Below are 26,051 nucleotides of genomic sequence, written 5' to 3'. Positions count from 1 at the left end.
TAGGTGTAATGTCTTAGGAAAATGCTTTTTAAGAAATACTCTGTAGATCGCTATTCACTGTGAAAACAAAAGTGCATAACCTTTCTCTTATATATTTCTTAAAATAACGTTGTTATGGAAGTTGTCACATGGGTCAAGATTCTTGGCTTCTGTCCCTGCTTTTTCACGTTGTTAAAGTAGTGGGAAGATATGGAAAATATGTTCAAAGAGAATATTATGGGTAGAAACTCTTGGTAGGAGATGAAGCTGGCTTTCTCTTCCCACTTTGGATGCAGTGTTTGGGAAAATGATCAGGAGTGGTTCACGCTGATGCTACTCTCAATGGAAGAGGCTGTCCACAGAGAAGACCCGTGCACCTTACATAAATGGAAAGCAGGGGGAAGGGAGAGATGTTTTTGATAGTAATTTGTGTCTTCTTTCAGTATGTGGTGAATAGGGCTTAAGCTCAAGGTCTGTAGCTGTGTGCTTTTTTTTCTTGCTTAGGAATATTTTGCAAAAAATGGTTCCAGCTTTGCTTTTGAACTTAAATACCAGAATCACAACACTTCTCAGAGATTTCTGAACCACGCTACTATAAATACTACTTCAGTTACGTAATCTTTGCCTTTTTTAATACATTTCTTTCACTTTTGAGACTGTAGGACTGTTAGAAATCTGAACAGTGAAGAAAGCACAGCTTATTTAAAAATTATTATGGAAGAAGCTGTTTGAGGAGCATTATCAGACGAGGCCTGAATTTTGTTAGGAGCGTGCTTTGAAGATCTTCGTAACTGATCAGGTCATCCTGTGAACAGTTTTCAAAGTAGTTACTCACTTTCCCTACTCGAGTTATCTCTGAGCTTGTATAATCAAGCAGGGTACTGGCTATGGCAAGGCTCTTGCAATATTGGTGTGACATGTCTCTGCTCCCCATAGAAAACAAATTTTATGTGACTTTTACCAGTGTTTTGAAAAGTTAGAGGGTTTTCTTGTTTGTTTGTTTTCATCTGAACATGATGCTCTTCACAGAAAGGATAATTCAGTCATTATTACCTGTGTTCCACTTTTTGTTCTGCATTGTTCTATTTTCTGTGACTTTTGTAAATATGACATATCATATCTGTGTATATAAGTGTCCATTGTTTAATGAGTGTTATTAGTGCATATATACAGATATATGTATATACTTTCTTGCTCTTGGGGCCATGTTGTGCATCTGATATGCTCATTTAACAAAGCTTAATGAGCATTACATGTTTATGCCATTTCAAGCATGGTACATTGTCCTTGTGAAGGCGGTTTTGAATTCGAAGAAGAGTATCCTTGCCAAGGACATTAGTTGGCTGTAACTGATGAAGAAGTCAGCTAGCTAAATGTACTTTTACCTCTTGGTGCCACTGTGAACAGGACTCTTTTGCTCTATGCTTTTTCTCTCTTTCACTTAGCTTTCCAGTTGCCACAGTTGAGACCAAAATCATTTCATGCTGATCAGTATAATTTAGCTACTTCAACATAATTTAGCTGCTTTGTCATGAATTCACTGCAATTCTATGAGTTATACTGAATTCTTACTTGTATTTTTCCTTACATAAAAAGTGAATCCAAAATAAAACCTCTTTTAATAGAGATCCAGATTTGTTTGTTAAAAGATTTAGGGGAAAAAAAAAAAAAAAAGAAAAGAAGAAAGATTGCAGTGAAACCCATGTCTTACTGTTGCATATTTTCATCAAAAGGTTATTGACATGTTTCCTTCTATATCCAAGTTATGATCTCATTGTCAGCTGGAATATTAAATATTAACATAATTTACTGAAGTTCTCCAGTAGATCTTTATTAGACTCCTGGTTATTTCTAACAAAATGGGTATGCAGGTGATACATTATATATTATAGGTGTGTTACCAGATATTTCTTGCTTTCTGTGAAAATTTTGGGCTTTGGAATCCAATGTTATCTATTAGCTAAAATAGCACTTCAAGTTTCTTGAAAATGTTGATAACAAAAATCATCTGTCTTTATCTTCTTTTATGACAAGGTTTAATGTGGTTTCACGACTTACTGATTTTTACCATCAAATATACAGGAATATTCAATATTGCGCTTCTCATCTCATAAAATAGGCAAAGCAGAAGTGAGTATCTGTTTAAATTAGACACACTGATATTTTAGCTCTCTGATAGAGCAGTTCCTTGGATTGTTGTGATGTATGGAGTAAGTTCACCAGAAATGTTTAACCAAATTGAGTATCTCTAATAATAAGTATCTTCCTGCCTGCATTTTTAGACCTATGAAAACTTGTAGTTGTACCTTATGTTGTTTCTTCCAAAGCCTATTTAAGCTCTTATTCCCATTAGCTTCAAGTTTTGGATCGGGCCCTTGTTTTCCTGTAAAATACTGCAAATATTTTTGGTTTAGATATATTTGTGACCATCTGAAATATATTTCAGAAACTGAGGTTTCCATAAAAAAATGGGTAATCATCTAGACAGAAATATGATTTAAGACTTTCCTTTTCCTCTTTTGCAATCTCTAAAATGTGTGTGTCTGTTAGTGGATAAGTATTTCATGATGCCTCAGATCTTTCTAAATGTGCTTTTTATGAACTGTGTATAAAAGAAACTGAATGTATTTATTGTTTCAGCTTCTACCCATTCCCATTTCTGCTGTTTTACTAACCCATTATTTAGCTTCTTGACAGATTTAATGAGGAATTATTTAAAGCATTCAAAGAAACCATTTGAAAAATGACATAAACTCATCGTGATATAAAAAGTGTGAAAAAACCTACAGAGTTGACAAGAAGTCTTTAAATGTTCTTAGTTTGAACTTGGAGAATAAATGTATCTCAGAGATTTTATTAATGAGTAGGAAAAAGTCATTTATTATTATTACTGTTCTTAATATGAGCTCCAGTAAAGAGCAAGACAGCCAAATAGCCAAATCTCAATATTGAAGCATATGGATTGATGGGAAACAGCTCTCAAGGCTGGGGATAATTTAGATCTAAAAATAAAGTAGAAGTCAAGTCATGCAAGATAAGGGGAGAGAGTATTTTGTTACTGCTGCACAGATGAAAGAGTTCTCTAGAATATAGTCAAGACACCTGACATAGTAGAGGAAGCCACTGAGTAAGAGATCTACTAAGCTATGTCTGTCAGTGTGAACACAGTGCACAAAGTTGTTAACAATGCTCCATGGGTTTCATTGTAGAATTCAAGAAAGGCAGATAGCACTTCTCTAAATGTTACAAGAAAATAGCTTTTAAATACCCTGCCTGTTCCAACAGGTTCAATCATCTGGTCTTACTTCTGAGAAGCAGTTAGCAAGTGGCTTTCTGTGATGTTTACTCTGAAACTATTCTGTCTGGCATAATCTGGAAGGCTAATGGGAGAAAAGAGGAGGAGCAGGTGTCAGAAGCTTGGGAGCATATAAACAGAGGGACATTCCTGGGCCACTTTGGAAGACAAGCAGAAGAGATGAAGATCAGTGTGCAAATGAGAGTTTAGCAGCAGGCTCACAACTCTTAACATTTATTCTTTAAATATTGAGAAGACTAAGAAATAGGTTGTGGAAGAATTCTTTTTTGTTGTTGTTGAAACATTTTCAACTAACAAAAGTCACCAAATTTCTCTGAATAGTAATTTTAAGGTATGAATTACTTGGATGTTTGTAGGGCTTGAAATAAAAATTTCATAGTGTGTCATATTCACTATAAAGTAAGTCAAAACTCATACCTTGTAGATAAATAAATATGTCTATCTACAATCAACTATCCTTTTTTTTTTCAGTCTAATGGGAGGATAGAACTGAGGGAAAAGCCAAGGGAGTTGACTACTGAAAAATGTTTAAGAGCTAACTTATCACAGGTAATGTTTCTGTGGAATGTTACAGCTGCCAGGAAAGGACTGGCTCTCATAGAGTTCTGCAGTATCTCTGTTTCTTGACTCAGGCCCGCTCGCTGGTTTTGCTCTGAGATCAGGACAAGCCGAGTCAATCCTGCTCTAAGAGAGCTGAGGTTTGTAAGGCTGGCTAGGCTCTGCACAGAGCCTGTGCGATGGCTCTACTGGAGTCCTCTCCTTCCAGGAATACCCTGCAGAAACACAGAGCTGCACTCATTTTGCAGCTGACAGGCTTTCCAGTTGGAACTTTGTACAGGGCAAAAGTGACTGTGTTATTTCCAGACTCAAACTGACCCTGGAAGCAGGAGAAGGGAGAGATTCTTCTGATCTTTGACCTGTACCATTGTTTGTGCCTTTTTCCTAAGGTGAACCATAGCTATCCTCTCATCAGCCGTTTGTGATAACCATTACCACTGAAAGTTCCTCTTGGCCTTGAAGAAGGTCAAAGTTATCTTATAAAGCAGAAATAAATGATAAGTGAAACTAGCTAGTCAAATATTAGCCTAAACATTTTTTTCATGAACTCTGAAAGATATATATATACATGTAAGAAGAAGACTTATTTTTTTTTCTCTAGACGTAAATAGACACGTCTCATCCTATCAGATTGCAGCACCTCTACAAATCTCAACTCAGCAAAATGGGCATGTATTTTACTAGCTTCTGCCCCATTCTCCTTGGCATATCACATTTGTCTTTTGAGTTTGGAGATTCTCCTTGTTCCTTGCCTTCAAATAGAGGGGATTGATTCATTGTCTTCATAGGCCTTTGATGTGAGGCCATGTGTTTCTGCCTTTGCACAGCCAGAAGACTCCTTGTTTATTTTTTTGCCCAGTACTTTTGACTCTTCCTGTTAATTTATTCTTTTCTATTAAACTGTCATCTCAGAGAAGAAAATAATAAATTACTGTATAAATGGAGACAACTTCTCTTTTCAAGTAAATTGTGAATTACATCTTCACAGACATGTTGTCAAATTTCTCAAAGTTAGTTGACATTGGATAGTGTGACACAAAGCTACAGATTCTCTGAAACGTTTAGCTGTGATAGAAAGGCTCTCAGTTATCCCGGGGTGATTGATGAGATATTCAAGAAAATGTGTTTTAAAAGACTGAAAAAAGCCTCTATCTGTTTGCTTGTTTTTTTCCCCTTCTAATTAAAAATAGATTTCCCTAGTGTTTTCCATATCAGAAATACCAAATCTGTAACACTACCTGTTTAAAAAACAAAACAACAACAACAAAAATTTTGTTTGTTGATTGGCTCAGTTTAGTCCTTTGAGATAAAAGAGAAAACCTTCTCTAAAGATAGCTAGGCACAATTAAAACTGTTGTATATCAGTCATTCATTCCCAGCATCTCCAGTATGTATCTCAGGATTCTTACTATTCTTGGTCTTAGTGATCTCTATAGAGTGCTGTCAAATTTACTGAATGTCAAAACGTACTGAAATGTTCCACTGCATTCTATTGGGTCTTGAGCAGGTGGGACTAAAAATGCTTGCGCATAGAATTTTCACCGGGGACATTGCTGATGTCAACAGAAGGCAAGCCCATCTCTCAGATGCTAATAACCCCATTTAGCAACCCTGTGTTGATTAGAGTCATCCAGTTTGTGGACTGGAGGGCAGAGCACACATTGTGACATGAGGGAAATGCATTGTTTTGGTGGCTGAGTCAAAGGGAAGCACAGGAAAATATTTTTTTCTGAGATTTGCTCTCATCAAGTCATTTATAGTTGCACATGCAGTTCTCATATGAACAGATGTAGCTTCACTGAGCTTGTTATTTTAATGCTCTTACATCAGGAGCTGATTAGCCCAATTAAGACTGGGTTTTAGATTCCTAATGAAAATCAGCACTGACTAATGTGTGAAACAAAATCTCTGAGTCCTTCACATCTCCGTTCCTAGCAAATGGCTAAAATGTTAAGAACTGAAAAGCCTGAACAAGCCTGTCTTAGAGTAGAATTCATGCCTCTGAAGCTCCAAAAGGTGCTGAGGCAATCTGATATTGCCATAGGACTCTATACTCACTTCACATCCTGCTGAACTCATTAAAAATTGACATGTGCATTTTGTTTGTAGCATAGCTCCTCTTTATTTTTTATTATTGAAATCATCACTGATTTGCATTTCTTTGTCACAGGTTCATGGAGTCATAAAAGGGTTCTTAGGAACTCAGCTAGCTCTTACCATGTCCCAGTCATTCATTGCCTCACAGCAAGTCGAAATGATAGGGAAATAAAAGAGTTTGTATTTAATAACTCAGTGCTTTTCTCTGAGGTCATGCCATATATAATCTGTTTCTGCTCCCCAAGCATCTTCTACAAAAATGTCAACGTGTCCTTTCATTTAATAGCTGGATTGATACTCCTACAGGCTTAAAAATAGTGGGAACAGGCCTCTTCCAGTTTAACTTTTTTTGTTGTTTTCTTACAAGCAAGTGTGTCTGACTTTCCTTGTCTTTATGGCATGTGGCAATAAAGGCATGTTTGAAACTATTAATCTTCGATAGAGCATTTCAGAAGAAAGTATTCTTTTACTTGACAGAATCAGAAGTTCCATAGTAGAGCAGAAAGACCAAATGCTGTCTTCCAGTTTTCATCATTAAACACAGTATAACAAGAAGTCATTTCACGACTGTCATGGCTTTAAATAATAGGGTTGCAAATCCTGCAGAACATTTAAAAGGATTAAACACAGAAGGAATAAAGTTAGCTCTAGGCACAGCTGCTTGGATGTAAGTAGATAGGAGCCTCTTTGAATTTCAGATGCGTATGTGTAAGCCATACGCATTCTGCTTAACTATTTCCTAGCATAGTGCTCAAGTACTTCACTCTGAGGGGATGCAGAAGAACAATTCAGCCTTTTTAAGTCATGTGGGCCACTAGTTACAGGTGTGACTGAGGTTGAGCCAGATTCTATGCATGTTGCTGACACAAAGGAGAACTGCCACCATGTGAAGCAGGGAGCTTGCTTTTGTTGAACATTTCTTATTCAGGCTGCATGATGCCTGTAGAATCTGGCTCTGTGTTTGTGTGCTCTGCCAAGTCTAGCAGATGAAGAGGCTTCATAAAATGTTTGCAGGATGCTGAGATATTAGAATATGATCATAAATCAGGCATTTGCGTTATTCCTGGCAAAGCCTGTTAGAACAGTTTCTTCTGTATTTATGAAACCTATCCACACCTTTTCATCACACAGCATTCTGATTTCTTTTTTTCACTGTCTCCTGTAAGTTGTTGGAGAAAACTTCACTTTGGACTTCTGCAAACTAGTTCATTTAGAATACAATATTAATTTTTTCTTTGGCCATCATTTTACTTCTATAGTTACAGGCTGCTCTGTCTATCAGGCACCACTTTCCTTTTAGCTGAGCTTTGTGCTGAAGTGACAGACCCTTCTGTTGGGGTCTGTATGGGTTGTAAGCTCTTGCACTCCTATGCTGCAAGGACCATAGTGACCATGTTGGCATATGAGAGAATGGCACAATTTCCTTTCTTCTTCTGCTGCTTCTTCCCGACACAATGGTACCTGCACTAGCTGTACATAAATATTTCTGAAGTAGTTATCTATATACTTGAGAATATGTCCAAAACCCTCTTCTGCTATCTGAAGCAGGAAGAAACTAATGATTTGGTTATGCTTGCTTCCACCCATGGAGATCAGCATGGGAAGCAAGGAGAAACATTCTGGTCTTGTACAAAAAGGAAATGTCATGGTGCTGCATTTGATGCTCACTCTTTGTGGGAAGCTGTGTTGTTCTGTTATCATCCAGATTCCTGACAGTAGATTACTCACAGGTTCTTCCACTTGACTGAGACAAAGAATAGAAATGCATTTCAGAGGCCATCAATACTGTAGAGAGAAAAGGTCACTGGTGTTGAGGCTTAAGTAGCAGCAATTAGAAAATGAAATTCTTTCCTATCACATGAAGTTTGATCATCTCCTTTTATGTAATTCCTTCCTACTGAACAGTTAGGTTGAGAACAATAGATCTCAAACCGCACTAGCGACAAAAAGTGATCTCCAGCAGTTCTCCAAGTGGTCTGAGTTTCTCTAATGCTCAGAAGGATGCTGATGTGTGTGCTGTCTGACAAGCTGAATCATGCAAGCTGTGGCCAGATTAATGTAGAGAAAACTTTTTTTTGACACTTGTAAATCGTAGTAGAAAATAATGAGCCCCAAAGCAGATTTTTTTCATGTTCAGCTACTTCTCTTAACTCCTCCAAATACTATGGAGTACCTGCTGTATCAATTCCTCCCTTCCCTTCTCTACAAAAATACATTCTCAAAAGCATTGTTTAGAAGTTGTGAAGACTTGCAAACTTTTTCTCAAAGACCATGATGAGATGGCATTTGTAATAACTGCTTTAGGGACATTATACGTTCTTTGGAGAAATTTTGGGTAGCTTTATTGACACTTTTTATATTAGATGTAAGCAAAACAACTTTATCATCTGCAGAAGTATGACGGATATAAGGTTTAAATTCACATCCTGAATCTAGCCCATTATAGCTGTCTGTTTAAAATAAAAAATGGCCAATGTTAAGGGAAGACGAATGTAAATGTCTTCACTGCTTCTGAAATGAAAAAAAAAGGCAACAATTAATGTTACTGCTATCAAGAAAAAGGTGGTTCTGTCAGATAAGGAACCACATGAACATTCCTCACTAAATCTCTCCATCAGATGCACAGCCTGTGTATTGCTGTTACTAACCCCTTGCTCTGTAATCTCTCTGTATATATGTCTAATTTATCAGTTTCTTGTAGATTGTCAGCAGCCTGCTGCCTCCATACCGCCACACGGCTCACAACTAGCCAGGGGGCCAGATTGCCAGAATGTCAGGTAAACTGAACTAACTTTTCTCTTTGCACATAGCTGCATGCACGTCTGTAACTCCCCTTGTCTTCCTTGCTCAACATCTCTTTGCTATGGTTCTTCACTAACAGCAACCTGACCAAAAGTGATGATTTCTGCAGTGACAATACAAACACGAACCACAGATCCATGCACCTACATTGGTGCAAAAATGTTAAAAGAAGGCGCAGTTGTACCTTGCAGACCTCATTTGTTCTTTTTATGCAGTTTCTCCATGTTGCCAAAACAGCAATGATTTTACTATGTTGCTAGATAAATTTACTTAAATGGAGGACTTGATTTTTAGGGCTGGGCACAGATTTCCATTTTTGTAAGGTGGCATTTTAAAGGTACTTGGTGAGATCTCAGCAACTTAAGAATAAAAGAGATGACAATATGTTTTTTATCAGTTCATAGTATGTTCTGTGCACATAGTCACTTCTCATTTGAAACAATTTCCATTATTTTTAGACCTTACCATGATCTATAGCAACCCAGCTGATCTACAGCCCTATTTGCGATGAAACTATTTCCCACAGAACGCTAAAGTTCATGTGTAGAAGCTTGCTGTAATAATACAGACTGGTGGAGGGATGGGGTACAGCTTTCAGGCTGCACATGAGGCACTGCTGAGCACTCCTTCTGCCAGCTCACAGGTCTGCCAACGGCCTTGGAACAGCTCCTTCATATGTGCTTCTCTGTTATTCCTCCCCTAAATCCTAGCAAACTATTGCTTCTTCAGTTTTAAATATCCTTCTCAGAAGGGAAAAGCTACATCACTTAACTCTGCTGTGCATTGCCTTGTTCAGCAGTCTAACCTGCAGAAAGGGGCAAATTCCAAGGGAAAGCCTCGGGGCTTTCTGCTTTGTCCCTGAGTGCTTCCTCAGTTAGAAAGATCTCATTAGCCACAATCAGAACTGGATATATTGGTCAAAGAGTCATTCTTGGCATGTTTGCAAACTAAAATCATAGTATACAAGGAGCAACAATGGCACATAAAATGGTTAATTTTGTATTATGGTTAATATTTTTAAAAATTAGATAAGTCATTGTACAAAGAAGACATACTGCTATACTTACTTACCTGAACTACTGACCTCCAAAGGACTGTAATTTTTTACCACTCGGTTGGTACTCTTTTGATTAAGAAAAAGCACCGTACTATTTTTTATATATGAACACTGAAGCCTTCCTTGTCTTAACCATATAGCCATGTAGCCTTGTAAAGCAGTGAAGTATAACAGACTTGGTGCAAAAGAGTATGATGGTATGAGTTTTTGAATACTTTAAATGAAATGATTGAAATCTGGAGTAAAAATCGCTGGCTTTTTAAGAACCAGTTAGGTGAGTTTGTTCAGGTTTTTTCTATGCTCAGGAGAGGAAGAAGACGGCAGCTTGTGATGTCCTTCCTCCTCCTTTTAGAGTTCCTCCTGGTGTAGCACAACTGCTTTCAGTCATACAATGATGTCAGATGAGGAAGGTATTATATTAAAGCTGTGTCCAGCCCTAAAGTCATCCCATTTTAAGAGAGAGCTGTGGTGGTTTTTTAAGTCTACTGTCATTCTTGCAGTCATGTGACATCTCAGTAGCATTTCACCTAGGATCAAGTGATAGCTTGTAAAGAAACTTCCCATATCCTGCAGTATGCCTAATAGTGTTCAAACTAGTTTGTTCCTGATGTAGCACAGAGATCCACTCTGAACTTTAACATTAAACACAGAGAGCTTTCTTCGTCCAATATCTATGCTGAATTTTAAATGGCACTTGTGCATCTCTTGGTTTTTCACAGTAGTTGTGAAAGTGTGCTGATTCCAGTCATCTAGTCAATTTGATCAGCTGTACATCTGTCTGTCTTCTTGCTCATGCCTGCGTGTTTCTGCAAGAACCTGATCTGGAGAATCTAGGAGAACCTTTTGTTAGAGATTTTCAAAGGAAACTGATGAAGCAATGCGTGAGATGCCTCACCTCAGTTTCTAGATCCAGAACTGTGAGCAGGCAACAAGACGTAGGCCTACCTTGAAAAGTACTGGATGATGTTCACCCCTTCCTAGCATTAGTAGCTGTCTGTTTGATGTATTATGTTGCACAAGACTAAACTAATACTGTCATCCAATGTTTACAAGAATCTGTCTGTCTCTGGACCACATGCTAGACCCAAGTTGTCTAAGAAGATAATCAAATACTGCAAATTAAACCAATGTTCATTATTTTGTAAGAAATTATAATTTCATTTCATGTAAAATAGGAAATAAAAAATAGGGTTAAGTGTTAAGGAAATAAGATTAAAGTTGAATAAGGAAAAATGCACATGAAAGGATTGCATTCTGAATATATCAATGGTCTGTTTGTATTTTCCATTGCTGATTCGTTACAGTTACAACCTATGCCAGAAAATACTGCATGTGAATGATGTCTTTAAGAAACAACACAGTATTTACTAACACCAAAGGGCTTTGCATGATATTTTTCAATTGATTTTAGAACTATGTGACGAGCTTTGTGAGTTCTGGGAGGGGAGAGAGTTGATTAAAAACAAATAGTAACATGAAAAATTACATGGACCATATTCATCCACTGAATGGATATCTTCCCAAATGATAGCAGCCTTTAAAGAGAGGATTACAGAAATGTTTAAAAAGCAGCAGATATCCTTGGGCAGAAATGTAATAATATTCTTATTCTCAGTTAGTAGCCCACAGCTTTAGGTTCTTCCATGTCCTTCTGTTGCTTCATGTTCCTAATCTCACCTGCCATCCTCTACTGCCTGTATCTGTCAATGTGCCTGATAGCTGAGCTCTAGGACCTGCTGCCACCATCACCTGTCCTGCCATAAAAAGTACACCCTGCATGCCATGTGTCACTTGCTGGTTCTGCTTGATGGATAATGCAATTTTTGTTTAGATAGTGCTGCAGTAATCTGCATAACTGAACTGGGTGTATTGTTCTTCTGAAAGGAGGATGGCACAGCAGTAGAGTGTTAGGATGAAAGTCAAATATACTAGGATTGTAAGTGATGGGTGTATATATGTTGCTGCAAACGTACCTGTACTGATAACCTTGTACTTTTTTTCTCTTCTCAATGCCCCTAATATTTATTATCGGTTGAAAAGGGAAATGGTGAGACAAAGTTTTCAATTCCTTTTGTGGACAGAAGTATACTTGTATTTGAAAGTGAGAAGCCACACATAGTTACTGTGAATAAAAAAAAAGATGTAATTCTAAGTACAGCACTTCCTAACCAGAGCATATTCTGGAATAGTTTTTATTACAGTATTTGCAGTCAATGTTGATTCTGTGCTGAAACTGATGCCAGAATGGTAATGAGACTGTGTTTAGAGGAGAAGTCTACTTGTGTCAGAGGTCCTGTTTCAGGTCATTACTGCACATAACTAGTCTCAAGTATGGCCATTTTCTCACCAGTCCTCTCCCTTGAAGCAAGAACTTCATATGTTGTTTATTTTTAAAGCTGGGAAGAAAGCCCCAAAAGACAAACATACCTCTGCTAATGAGAAAGGAAAACATTGAGTTTCTATTCCTTTTTGACAATTACAGGAGCTCTTTTGAGGAAAAAAAGAAAAAAAGAAAAAGAAAATAGGGCGAGCAGTGGAGGAGAGCAAGGCTGTCTTTCTAGAGTAACATGACCATCTTGTTTGTCCTTCCCCGCATGTGCCATGTTAAAGTTTTAATTTGCTTTTATTTCTCTGAAGGACTTAGTAGTGCTTTTTTAAAGACTACCTTGAAAGCTTAGGAGGTGCTGAAGCCTGGAGATGTCTCTTCATGAGTGCATAGCTTCCAGAGTAAATGCAGACCTTTTGGATCCATCTCCAGACACTCCTGAGACAGACTCATTTGAGAAGAGTAGGAAAAGATCTCTCAGATCCCTCTTCAGATTCTCTGTCTGCATTGGCATGTTGCAGAATGTGACAGAACAAAAAGATGATTACAGCCGTGGAAATAAATACGTAGAGAACACAGGCTTGGTGTCTTCTCAGAGTGTTTGATTAAATAAGCTCAACTAGTAAGTTTCAAGAAAATATTTTGAATGAAATATTTATACCTAGGTGGTTAGTTTTAGATGATATATGAACTGAGGAGTCATAGTCCTAAAAAGGAGTCTACGCTTTGGGACTGACTTACTCAGCCAACTTCAAAATGGAGCCTATGAGCTCCTGAGCTCCTATAACTCACTCTCACCAGCCATTTTGTAATCAGCTCATCTTCAGGGGCAGAAACGTGAAGCAGAGTTTAACTGAAGACATGCAAGTTTCTGACCTTCAAAGAAGCCCAGAGGCGCAGGGGCTCCAGCTCCTGCTGAATTGCAATACCTATGGATTTTTGGGGCATAATCTCCTCGGCTCTCTTGATATAAAACCTGGACTTTGCCATCTCCTTTCTTAATGACAGTAGTCCACGCTTGTTTCTGTCTTCTGGGAAGTGCTGTGCCGTTTCTTTGTTTCCTGTATGTGGAACCACAGACACTTTCAGTACTGCTGGCATTTCCAATGGCAGACTTTCAAATACTGCTGGTATTTCAAATTGATTCATTTCCAGCAATAGACTAATTGCGTACCTTCAGCCAGCACTCGATAGTCTGTACTGCAGAGATAATTTGCATGGTTTTAAAAGAAGAAAAGTGGAAAAAAAGCAGATTTTCTTAAAGACGAGGCTGTGAATTGATTGTGATTCATCATATATCACACTGTTGAGCATGGAATAACTTCAAGACCATAGAACGTTTGAAGGATTAAGAAAAAAAAAACTACTCCCAGACATGTTTTTTGAATAAATTACATTTATTTGTATTCTGCTTTGGAATCTTGCTTTGCCATATGCTTACCTTGAAAGTTTAATGGCTGACACTGGCATCAGCTAGATGAGCTGAAGTTCACCTTCATAAAACAGGATGAGCCAAGGCTGAGGAATGATTTGGGGCTCACTTGAGTAGCATCTGCATTGCCCTCTGCTGCACAGTATACACTGCTGAGCTAAGTGAGCAAATCTGTGTAGTTGAAGCTTTGCTTGAATGTTACGGAACTTTGCACCAAGGCGTGGGGTGTGTTCATGTTAGCTGCCCCTTATCTTTGTGCTGCCACTGATAGACCATAACACTGGCCACGTCTGATATATTGAAAGCTAGTTCAGACCCCTCTGTACCATATGATAGGGAACACTATAATTGCATATGTAGAGGCCTGAGGGATGAATGCTGTCATTGGAACAGTTGTTCATGAAAAATAGTCAACAACAGAAAAAGACCGAAGTGAAGAGGATTCAAACATTTAAAACAAAAAGTCTTGGAAAGTTTTGATTACAAAATACATAGTGTTTACGTTGCCTGATGAGGAAGCTGACACTGTAGTTACTTGAATGTCATAGTTCATACCTTACATTCAGTAAAAGACAATGTTTTCTTAAAATGATGAAACCTGACTTCCACATTAGCACTCTCCTAGAGCAATTAATCATTTGTGTATAAACAAATAATTCTTAACCCTCATATAACGAGTGTGTATCACCCTTCAAATTTTCTTCCCCTTTTCACAAATGCGTTCATTTCTCTACAGAGCATTTTTCATCAGAGCATGCAAACAGCAGTATGTGTGTGTATTGTGAACTATCAAGCAGGCTATCTACAGCATTTCATGTCATCCATTCAGGTGTCACTCATCGTGTGCATGCTGGGGATTTTATTTATGCTGTGTATCTATGGATGCAGATTTAGAGATGACTTTTCCTTACCTGTTAGAGTTTGTTTCCAGCCTTGTACAACTTAACTGCACGTAAAACTTTGCCGTGTATTTTAAGCACTTCTTTTTCTTTCTAATTTTCAGTCCTAGTGCTCTTCCAGAAGAGCAGCCACATTCCAGCTCTCAGTGTGCCCCTCTCAACTGTCTCTCTAAGCCTCCTCCTTACCCCTAATCTTCATATGCAACGTAAGAGAAAACGCAAACAGAGTGGAGTTCATGCAACAAAGGTTCGGGTTGTTCCCAGCGAGCAGGTAGACAATCCTGCCTTGTTGCTGCATCGATAAGACTGGATTCATATCCACTGCTCTGGCAACTGAGGGAAGGTTGAGAAGAAGAACACAAAGCACAGAGCCCAACCTATTGAGAAGACTTTTTATGGTTCCTCTGATTGTATTCAAACTTTACTATCACAACTAAAGTGTAGTGAAATTTAATATCTCAACAGAAATGTTCCTCCCAGCTGCTTGGCTTTACCTCTGAAATAATGAGACTTAAGCCAATATTAATAAAGTATGTTACTAAACCCTACCCTCATAACCTCTGAGTTCAGCCATAGGAACCAGTTCACATTTTCTTTCGTCGCTAAGGATGTGATATTTCCTTCTTACTTTATTTGCACCATAATTTTGTGTTTATAAAATGCAGTCTTTTTTGCAACAGTTGTATTTAATTCTTTTTTTTTATTTTAAATAAGCAGAAATAGCTGAAGTGAAGAATGACTGTGTTAATATTAAAGAGAGGCTTGTTGTATTGGCCAGCACACGGCCAATTTTTATTGCACAAAAATGTTGGCAGTGGGTTGAATTGAAATGTTAGAGATGACTGTATATTTTGCTGCTGCACTGATATTGTTTATGCACTTGTTTTTTAATTCCTATTTCATTAGTTTCTGGTTTTGTTCGGGCTTTTCACTGAAAGATTACTATTTAGTTTAAGAAAGAGATGAGAGGATGATGTATTGGTTTGTTTTCCATTTTGCTGCATTGTAATTCTATTTTTGCATTTCAGACAAGTAGATGAATTGGTGCTGTTTTTTGGGGTTACTTTCTATTTGGTATCTGAGAAAAAAAAAAAATCTAAAACAAGTATAATGTCGTGTGCTAATTAAAAACATTCTTTCTTCCTGCTCCCATATTCAGGATACTAGCTTGAGGCCTTACCCTGAAAGACTAGTATGAATGGTGAAATTGCAGGTATTCTGTGTGAAATATTCTAAGGTGAAATAACTCCTGCAGGCAGACTTAATGGTGTGGATCAAAGCTAGCAGGACTTTAGTGCATTTTTTCCTTGCCAAAAATCAACAGATACAGAACCTTAGCTCATGTCAGTTTATGACAAATACTCAGGTGATCTACACTACACAGACTCTATTGCAACAGTGCACAGTGCTCCTAGTTAAAGGTTCTTTCCTGTAAAAGCTGAATAATATGTTGGGTTGTTCTTTTATTTTTTTTTAATAGCAAGTTTCAGAACAAAAGCAAGGATAGCAAAACTTACTTTGCACAGTACCTGACAGCAAGGTAAGCTGCTAAGGTGTAATGGTTCAGCACCTCTGGGCTTCTCATTTAGTCATCACATAGGAGAAGTCTTCAGTGGTGCCTACTTGTTGGTCATTAACAGTCCTTGCTCTGTCAGGTGGCCTTAATTTATTTACAGAACAAAGGCTTCGATATTTCCACGTTTTTATTCCTTCTCTGCAGTGTAAGTATGATTTACAAGCGGGAAACACAGCGCAGTCTAAGGTAGAGAGCAGCTGGACAAAAACTGCTGCAGATATGGTTGGAAATTTTTTTTCACATTCTACCTGAGTCTAAGAAAATGAACTCAGGCTTCTGTTAGAAACAGTGCTTACCAAATGTTATGAAACACAAAACATCAGCAGAGGAAAGAATCGGTGACCAATCAGTGTGCCTAACAATTATTATTTCCATGGTACCAGTAATGAAGGTGCTGTAAATAGAAATATTCTCTGTAATCAACGGTGTGTGTCACTTGTAGCCTTGGCAAAGCAGCTGAGCTATTGTAACAAAACATTCAGAGTCAAAGGTGAAGAAAATAGGAACAAGTTGACAACAAATTCTGATCAGATTGAACAGACAATTCTCGGCAATGTTCTGCTTAGGTTTACCATGCAGTTCATGAGGTTCTTCTTGTATGCATTTACATAACTATTTAGTGTCGTACTTAACCTACATGTTGTCTTGTCAGAGAAAAATCAAATAAAACTCATTCAGCTCGATCATACTGTTTGATATGAATATTAGCTGCTATTTTGATTTTTACTAAAAAGTAAAAGACAACAAAACCATTTTTGTTGGAGGCAAATGGTGCCTCCCATGAGCACCTCACAATTCCTGACCTTGCAGACTGGTGTAGGGTGTAGTTGTAGTTCTGAAACAGTGCTGATGCCTTTGACCAATAAGGACAGCTATTACTGATGGTTAAGCAGAAAAAGAATTTGCGTTGCACATTGAATAGAGTTACTGCGGGCTGTACTTGGAATAGATTCTCCTATTTTCATATCCAAATCAAACATATTCCCTGAATTTTAGTTAAACAGGAATTCAGTGAAATGCATTTCTTTTCTATATAGATATGAATATATTGGAAAAAATGTTGTGGTGGAATGTTTGTTTGGTAATGTATTTGTTTCCAATTGTGATTTGCAGAGCAACTTTGGGAAATTGAAACATGCCGGTATGTCCATGACGATTAAGAGTTATGAAACAGCATTAAATGGTATAGAAATTGTGGCCCTGTTTTATAGAACTAAGTGGGTTTATTAAATTTTTTATCCTCTTAAGCTTTAAATTCTTCATTTCTAAGTTTTCAATTTACATTTTTTAATATGTAATAAAGCAAGTAAATGTTGGAAACTTAAGAGATCTAGAAACAAACCAATTTAAATGTACAAATGGCTGTAGTTATTGCATTGTAAGTTATAAAGCTGTGTAGGTCCCTGGGGACAACTTTTGTCAGTTAACCAGTAACAAATAAAATGCATATCTTGAACTTGAGATGATAAACTCTTCTTTTTTATGTAGTGACTGATAGCATGCAACTTCGTGAACCGTTTTGTAGGAAATACTTGCATACAGACAAAAGCAGACACAAAAGCTTTTTTTTTTTTTTGAGTTGCAAAATATACTTTCTTTGCCCATTTAAAATTGATTTATGGTGCGGTGTCATCTACTCTGATTTTTAAATAGTAAGTAAAAAGGTTACATATGTTTTCCACTGGTCGGTTGAGCGTGCTCAGAAATGCTGAAATGTGTCCTGCACAGGAAGGAAGCAATTCAAATTCCGCTCTGATTTTCATATCTGAAATGAAGTTTTTGTTCTCTGTGATGGCTTTAAAATTTCTTTGGATTTGAAATGGCATTTTCATTTCTTTTTTAGTGAAACTTAACTTTTCATTGTTCAGAGAAATGGCACAATTCTGGAAATCCAGTTTGTAGGGTATGTATAGAAATTGAAAAAAAAAGGGGGTGGGAGATGAAGAAATAAATATAAATTGTAAGATGTAATAGTATGGAAAATATATTTTCTATCAGAAGGTTATTGGAGGCTTTAACAGAAAGAGGAACTATTATCATTTCTCAAGCTGATTGTGTGGATGTTTCTGGCTTCTAAGTGGAGGCAGTATTGGTATTCTTTCTGATTGATCTCATTGACAGGTTGGCACCTCTGTGCTTGCTCCATCCCCATTTTTCATAGTAAATGAGTGTAAGCATAGCTATACAGTAGGTTTCATAGGAACTGTAATTAATGTAACACTGCAAGTTTTAATGCCAAGACGACCTTCGATTTATTTTTGATTAGAAAAGATTGTTAACATGTTTAAGCCATTTACCATATTTAAGTGTTAAGAAAAAGACTGTTCTGAAATATAACCTTACTTAGGAAATGTGACCTTGCCTGTGGAGGCTGCTCATGCTAGGTGTGTTGCAAATACTGCAGTGCAGCTGTTTGTAAAACACAGCCCAGTTTCCATCACACTGCTAAAGACACCTGCAAATCTTGGCCCTTATTTTGATACCAACCTTACTGTTCAGTGTGCAGTGCCAATGACACTGTGCTGCCATATCTGGATTGACCACCATCATCATCATCATCATCATATGTAGATTACATGAGCCCTTCTGAGGTCTGTTTCCCTGCTTTGATGGAAAATGTCTATCCACTTAAGATATAGGAAATCTGTGTTTGAAAACGGCAGGCACTGATGTTTTACCTATGAAATATAATACTTACTGTTAATACCTCTTTAAAAATTCCAATCACTTTTCTTCAGTTTTCCTTTGCTGTGTGTAGAGTGAGTCTGAAAGGAATATCCAGCATTCAGGCTTTTCTAGCCACTAACAATTTTTTTATTATTATTATTTTTTTAAGTATAATTAAGGATCCTATGGAAAAGAAAAAAAAACAAACCAACAATTGTCTTTCATCTTCAGGCACAAATGCATCTAAATATGCAATATAAAATACGCGCATGAGATTCTTTGCATCATGTAGCTTTTCCATATCCATAATTAAGCCAGAAAATTCTTATTTCTTCTTTGATCTACATACTCTTAATGTTAAAAAGGCAAGGGGGCTATCACTGAGACTTTATATTTCATTCTGAGGTATATGTCTTAAATCTGTATTGGATCTGTATAGGAGCTGCTTGGTCACAGCCTGAACCAGTGATTGAGCACCTGGTGAGGGGACACAGCCAGCCCTGAGAACACAGGTGGAAGTAATTCACCTGTGTGACTGGAAGGGTTGGAGCCTGGCTCTACCCCTCCCTAAGCTCATATAAGGGCTGGCTGCCACCAGGGAAGGATTTCTGCTTGGAAATTCCTTCTTTTGGATTAGTTAGCAAGCCCTGATTCTTGGGATAGGTAAGCAAATCTTTCTTTGACTGGCTTGCAGCTATCATTCTTTTTTGGGCAATTTAGACCTGCTTATCTGCTATTATTTTTCCATACAGGATTTTAATCTATTGCCTGTGGAGTTCTTCAGAAGACCCTTATGAAATCTATTAAAAACTAAGTGACAAAGTAACAAAATTAAAGGAAAAATCTTATGTTTTGTGACTGATGTCAACATGTAGGGAGACTCTAGATGATCAGGCTGTGTTGCAGAAATGTCTTTCCATGAAGTTCCACATTTGTTTAGTTTATCATTATTTGCTGTTCAAGAAACAGCAGAGAAGAGTATGTTGTTTTTTCTCCTTAGCATTTGTAAATTAAATTATATAGTGACTTGATTTGAAAAACACTTGGGGAATAATGAAAATGATTGATTAAAAAATTTCAGTAGACTAATTTGATAGCTGAATTGTTATTCAATCAGACGTGAATAAGAAATAAGAGTTATCTAGCTTGTTGGTGTGTGTTTGTTTTTTTTCCTGTTCACTGGCGTGGCTGGGTGTGCTATGCTAGTGGATAAACTAAGTCTATCTTATTAGTTATTTCCCCATTGATTTTCAGCCCTATGGTTTGACTGTTAAAGGGTTAGTTAATTTGATCCTTTATAAATAACTAAAAAAAAAAAATGAAAACTGATGTTTTGTGACTTTTGTAATCTATTGAATGTTATCATTTGCATGATGTTCTGTATCTAACGAACCATTGAGATTGCTGTGTTCCTTTCACAAGAGTTTTAATGTTGGTGGAGTTTGTGACAAATACAGATTTGTATACTGTATGTTTACTGCTGTAATAACTCAGCTACTCCTACACTGAATTGACGTTATATTGTCCTGCCTTCTTGGGGTTAAATGATGGAGTGCTTCTAGATGGTGACGAATATAAAAGTATGTATGCTCATTTGTTGAAGACTGAGTATTGGAAACTCTTATTGTTGCTACTTTTTGTTAAAAGAAAAAAAAACGAGTTAAATAATCCTTGTTTCGTTTCTAAAAATGCATTATTTGTTTTTGAAAATTGGAGTAATTCCCACATAACTCCTTGTAGACAATCCTAGATTAATGCCTTGTGAAGGATTCATTAAGTCTGTGCTTGTACATGTGTAATATGATCATGCAGCCAAATGGTTGGGAAAAACACTCTACTGAATAAAAAAAAGAGAAGCCAATATACTGATTCTTACATCTTTATGTTCCAATTAAAATTACAGTGTAATGCATAACTGTTCCAGTGAATAAACTGGCCATTTTTGTTCATTTACCTCCATGCTGTCTGGTCTACTTGTATTTCTGTCAGTTTGCAGTGTCTTGGCTTGTGCTTTTACATCAATTTATGTCTTGCAAGTCTGTAATTGTGAATGGAAAAGCTATAAGAATGAAAGGAAACGAAAGGAAAGGAAATAAATACCGAAAGGGAATCAGAACTAAATCAAAGATGCTTCCTCTGTTTTCTGAGATCGAGGAGATAAAGACTGATTCACCAGATATGGTTTTCAACAATCTTGACTATTCTCTAAAATGCTCCAACATCTGTAATGAGGTGTCAGTTAGAAGAGTTTTGTGTAAGATGCAAATCTCTACTGTCAGGGAATGGGTGAGCAAAGGAAGTGGTAAAGTCGAACTAAAAGTGGGCTGGCATTGCTGTGTGCAGTCCACTGTATTGTGGCTGCAATTTTAAGGTCAGAAATAACTTCTCTGCTTGTCAAAGTGCCTGGCTTTGGGAGCAAGTGGGCCTGTGGCCTGCACTCCCTCATCAGCAGGGCCTGTGGTGTGTCAGGTGCGCAACTGTGGTGGGCAGGTGGCTGCTGCAGCTCCTGCTATGACCCTCAGTGCACATAGAGACCCTGAGAGGCAGCAAATGTGCAACTTCTAGAAACTTCTAGACACAGGTTGCTATCATCATCAGGTGTTGCATAATCATCATAGCAAAACTGTGATTGTTTGAGGTAGAATTTTCATCTGCCAGGCATTCTTCCTCCTGCCCCCCCACCCCTTTTTTTTTTTAAATGAAAAGGTTTTCTAAGAATAAGAGAGAAAGTGGACTTTCTTTCCTGAGTGCGTTTGTTTTAAAAGCAGTTTCTCAGAGGGTTGCTACTTCTCTAAATGTTCTCATGGCTAAGTTGATTTGAGAAACTGCTTACCCTAGTTGCTCCTGCCCCTTTCTCTGAATCATCTTTTCTCTGAATCATCGGAGTCTCCTTCTCTGGAGATATTCAAGTCTTGCCTGGACGCCTACCTGTGCGACCTGGTGTAGGGAACCTGCTTTGGCAGGGGGGTTGGTCTCGATGATCTCTAGAGGTCCCTTCCAACCCCTACAATTCTGTGATTCTGTGATCTTTTCAAGTGGTCCAGCACAGCTCTCATGGAGGCAGAGCTATGAGTAAGGTCAATGAAAAGATCTGAGTTGAAAAATGTGTTTTTAATCTAAAAATATATCTTAAATTTCCAAAGAAAATGACTGTATAATCTGTCCCTTGGGAAGCACCATTACCTCGTGTTCTGAAGTGGGAGGTGAATTCTGACAAGTGAGCTACTGCATTTCCTGTAAAAATGTGCTAGATTATAATGGAGAAGATCCTGGAGCTCAAGTTCACCATTACTACCACTGTATGTTCTTGTTCCTGGCTGAATCCTGCAGCTGTGTTCAGAGAAACGCAGAGTACTCCCAATTGGAGAGACACATTAACATCCTGACATCCACTTCTTTTTTTGCATTCTGAGACTGTGCAAACCAGTCTGTGGCTGGTTTTATCTACTGAAGTAAATATAGAGAAAAATGGAGCTTAAATAGATAATTTATGTATTCTGGGAAATTATTTGGAATAAAGCCAGATATGCTAAAAGTACAGGCATGACTGCTTGCTTCTCAAAGGATTGCCTGAAGGAAAAGTTATATTTTTCTACAAGAAGGCGGCTTAGTGCTACAGCTGACAATTCAGCGGAAGCTAAACAATCCAGTGAAAAATGCTGACCTTTACACGAATGATTCCTTCGTGATTGGAGCAGTAAATTAGTAAACATACACTTCACTCATTGTTTATAAACTCTCATGTTGTATGGGAGCTAACTTCAGGAATGAGGTTGGATGACCAGTTCCAGAAAAAAACTTAATCATGCATGATTACAAAAAATAGTTGAGAAAATGGTATATCTTATATCTCTCCATATAAGAGACTATTTAAAGATTAAGAATATAACATGGAAAGCAGTGGGAGTACAGAGTCCCCAGTATGATCTCCAAGGGAGTGGTGGAGTTGCTGTCCCTGGAGGCTTTCAAGCAATGGGTGGATATGGCACTGAGGGACATGGTTAGTGGGCATAGTGGTGATGGGCTGACGGTTGGACTAGATTATATTAGTGATCTCTTCCAGCATTAATGATTTTGATTCTATGACATCCTGAATGCAGAAGGTTGAACCCTATTTATTCACCCTCACAGAAGAGGGAGAGACATACAGTAACCAGAGAAGAAAGCTATTGTGTTTAGTGTGCATCTTCTATCCACCTACACTAGACTAAAGTACTTTATTTATAAATATAGGAAAGCTGTTTCGAGGACATACAGCTTCTGTAAGCTCAGACTATTTGAATTGATCCATCCAAGGGAGCTTTTCCTACTAACAGCTTATTAGTGTTCTAAGGTGAAATGACAGCTATCCTTCATGGCTGTACCATTAAGCATTAGAATACAGGAGAGTTACTTAAGAAATCAGGTGGATTTTGAGCTGTGTCATTCCAAGCTGGGTGGGAAACTTGAGTGTCCCAAGTGAATGGGCATTGCTTCCAGCTCACTGCATTGAAATCTGATCTAAAGAGATCCTCAGGCTGGAGCAGAGCTTGCCTGGACTTGAGATGGCTCCATCTGGTTTTTGAGTACTCAGTAAAGGAGATCACAGGATGGACACAACATGTAGTATCTCGTGCAACTTGATGTGACTGAAAAATATTTTTCCAGCTAGTTTGTGACTCAAATTCAGTCAGGCCAAGTGTAAAATTCAAACAAAAGAATGTACTGTGTACAAATACCAGCAATTTCAATGTCCTGCGTTATGAAAAAGGAAATGCCTCTGTGGAGGCACAACTGCTTTCAAAGGCTCTTCTTATCTAAGCCAAATGCAAACTGGCTCTTTTTATCTTCAGAGTATTCTGTGCATGTTAATTAATTCTTGAGATATCTTTGCAAAATGGGTACTGTTATCTCTCACAGGTAGAGAAATTGAGACTGAGAGGATAAAAAAAAAAAATCAGCGTTTAAGATGAGCCAAGTTTCTTTACACTTAATTCTCCACCTATCTGCATATATCCACGCTGCATACATATGAAGAGTGAGTGGTTTTTAGATGTGGTGACTAGGTATTATCAGCCAGTTTTAGGCCCATGCTACAGAAGCTATGTTGCTCTAGCTTCTGGGTTCATTCAGGGCTGGTTCCCTGTCTCTGTAGTGCTTGGTATTAATAGATCCTTACTATAAATAGCTAAAGCTTAACATCAACAGTCTTGTTTTAATATCCTTAGACCTATGCCTTTCCTCTGACTGTGTCAGGCCTATAAACTAAAAAGGCAATCTGACTCACTAAATCCAAGATGATAACACTGCCTAAACATGGGAAAACATTTCTTCCCCTAACAATGTTAATGCAGTAGAACATAGATGTTCTTTTTCTGGTAGAGAATATGGGCTTCCTGCAAGTTGACAGCATTCCCTAAAGACTGTGCTCAAAGTCATGAGCACATATCTGTGATTGAGCCCAAATTAAGATTCTGGAGTTTTTGAATCATAGAATCGTAGAATGGCTTGGGTTGGAAGGGATCCCAAGGATCATCCAGTTCCAACCCCCCTGCTGCAGGCAGGGCCACCAACTAGGTACTAGACCAGGCTGCCCAGGTCCCTATCCAATCTTGTATTTGAAGTTTCAGTCCATGCTCAAAGCACCCCTTACCCATGCAGTTATGCTTAGTTGGGTTTATGCTTGAATATAAAAACGTGGCACATTTCAGTATTGTAAAGATATGCCCATCTGCAGTCAATATAGCCTTGGAAGTATACTGCAGAACCTGAAGTACTGAGTTCAAAAATTAGGCATTGTTAGATCTCTGGAGGAAAGGTCTGTTTGTGACATGTAGTTTCTCAATAATGTATTGAAAAGTCAAAGTATGAATGAAGTGCTATTTTTGACATTTGGTATGTAAAAGAGAATTTAAAAGTGGAAGAAGAGGACCAACAAATGGTCAAATCCTTTTCAGAGCCTTTGCTCCAAATAATCTCATCTCAAGCCATGAAGATCCAAGGAGTCCACGGAATGTGGAATATAATGAATGCACACAAAAGCTGGTGAAACTAACAGAGGAGTCTTCAAATGCAGCAACAGTTTTGAAGCCTTTCTGTTTAAAGTTATTATTAATTACTAAGAAGTGTGCTGAGACTCCTGTGCATCTACCATATGCCTGATTAGCTGAAATACTAAGTGCTTGGCAGCTTGTTTTTTGAGTTAGGGAAAGAAACAAAGCTCAGGGAGCATTGCAACACTGAGACGAGTATATTTTCTTCTAGATCTGGAACTAATAGTTCTGCCTTTCTTTTTATGTTTGATCTGTCTGTTGCTCTTTAGATGTTGACTTGCTAAGGAGAGACCCGAACCATTTTGCTTTACTGCTAAAGCATTCATAGAGGCAAGGACATATTTAATGTATAGAAAACTTTAACAGCATATGGCAACAGATTTGGGATGTGCGGTACAAGTTAAAGAGCTGTCATTCTTGTCCTGAGAATTAGACACCATTCCAGTATCTCAAGTGAAGAACTTACACCATGGTGGGTTTTTTAAACACTTCGTAGCAGTGGTCAAGTCTCGCTATAGAAGGAAAGAAGAAACAAAAAGCATGATATTTTCTCAGCCATAACTCGCCTTCTCTCTCCCTTTTCCTAAAATAACCTTCCAGAAAATTGTTTTCACCTGTAGTTAATCTAAATCAAAGCTAAAGTACTGTTGCTAATGGTATCTGAATATCTGTTACTAATTGGATAGTGGGAAATATATTTAATTAACCCATGGTGGTGATAATGAAGAATATTCTGAGACCTCTAAAAGCAATCAGTCTTGTTAAGGGCATGCCAGTATGAAAGATTTATCTAACAAAACTAATTAAATTGTAATTACCCCTCTAAGCAGCAGTCCTTCCTTAGAATTAAGGGATATATGGGATACCCTTATCTCAGCACCTTTTTTGTAAACTCCAAGAATTTGTTTACAATAGAAGACCTATTTCTGCACAGCAAAAGAAGAGGATAAGATGTAATTAGCATGGAGGCTGTATAGAGCAGGAATGTTTCTTCCTTTAATAGTCGCAGTGCTTCTCTCACAGAGCTACCTGTTAGCATTCATCTGGTCGTCTTCTGCATGGAGAGAAGGAAACCCTGGCTGTAAGGGTTCAATAGATTTCTTAATTAAGGTGGCTGGAAGCTGACAAATCCTGCTGCTAGTTGGTCCCCAGTGACTACCTTTGCTAGGGCACCTGATGACAACAGGACAGTGTTCTGTTTCACACAATCAAACAGGACAAAACAGGAGAGATATATTAAGAATGTTAGTGACTGGGCTAAAATAAATTGTTTTGGCTTTTCTTCTGATGGCTACCTACTCATCTTTTTT

The 26,051-nt window shown here is 37.8% G+C and overlaps 2 protein-coding genes across 2 annotated transcripts in view; both read left to right on the top strand.

The window, feature by feature from the left end:
* Window positions 1-20,662, top strand: part of LOC100541494 (protein bicaudal D homolog 1) — a 40,078-nt gene extending 19,416 nt beyond the window's left edge. Inside the window, exon 4 of the mRNA XM_031555119.1 lies at window positions 14,571-20,662. Within this exon, the coding sequence (XP_031410979.1) occupies window positions 14,571-14,658 (88 nt within the window). The 3' untranslated portion in view covers window positions 14,659-20,662. The remainder of the gene's footprint in view (window positions 1-14,570) is intronic.
* Window positions 17,178-26,051, top strand: part of LOC104912145 (protein bicaudal D homolog 1-like) — a 32,675-nt gene continuing 23,801 nt past the window's right edge. Inside the window, exon 1 of the mRNA XM_019611606.1 lies at window positions 17,178-17,183. Within this exon, the coding sequence (XP_019467151.1) occupies window positions 17,178-17,183 (6 nt within the window). The remainder of the gene's footprint in view (window positions 17,184-26,051) is intronic.

The sequence above is a fragment of the Meleagris gallopavo genome, chromosome 1, assembly GCF_000146605.3.
Source record: "Meleagris gallopavo isolate NT-WF06-2002-E0010 breed Aviagen turkey brand Nicholas breeding stock chromosome 1, Turkey_5.1, whole genome shotgun sequence".
In the NCBI taxonomy this organism is placed as follows: domain Eukaryota; kingdom Metazoa; phylum Chordata; class Aves; order Galliformes; family Phasianidae; genus Meleagris; species Meleagris gallopavo.
Note: the sequence above shows the minus strand (reverse complement) of the source record. Positions and strands in the feature narration are given on the sequence as shown.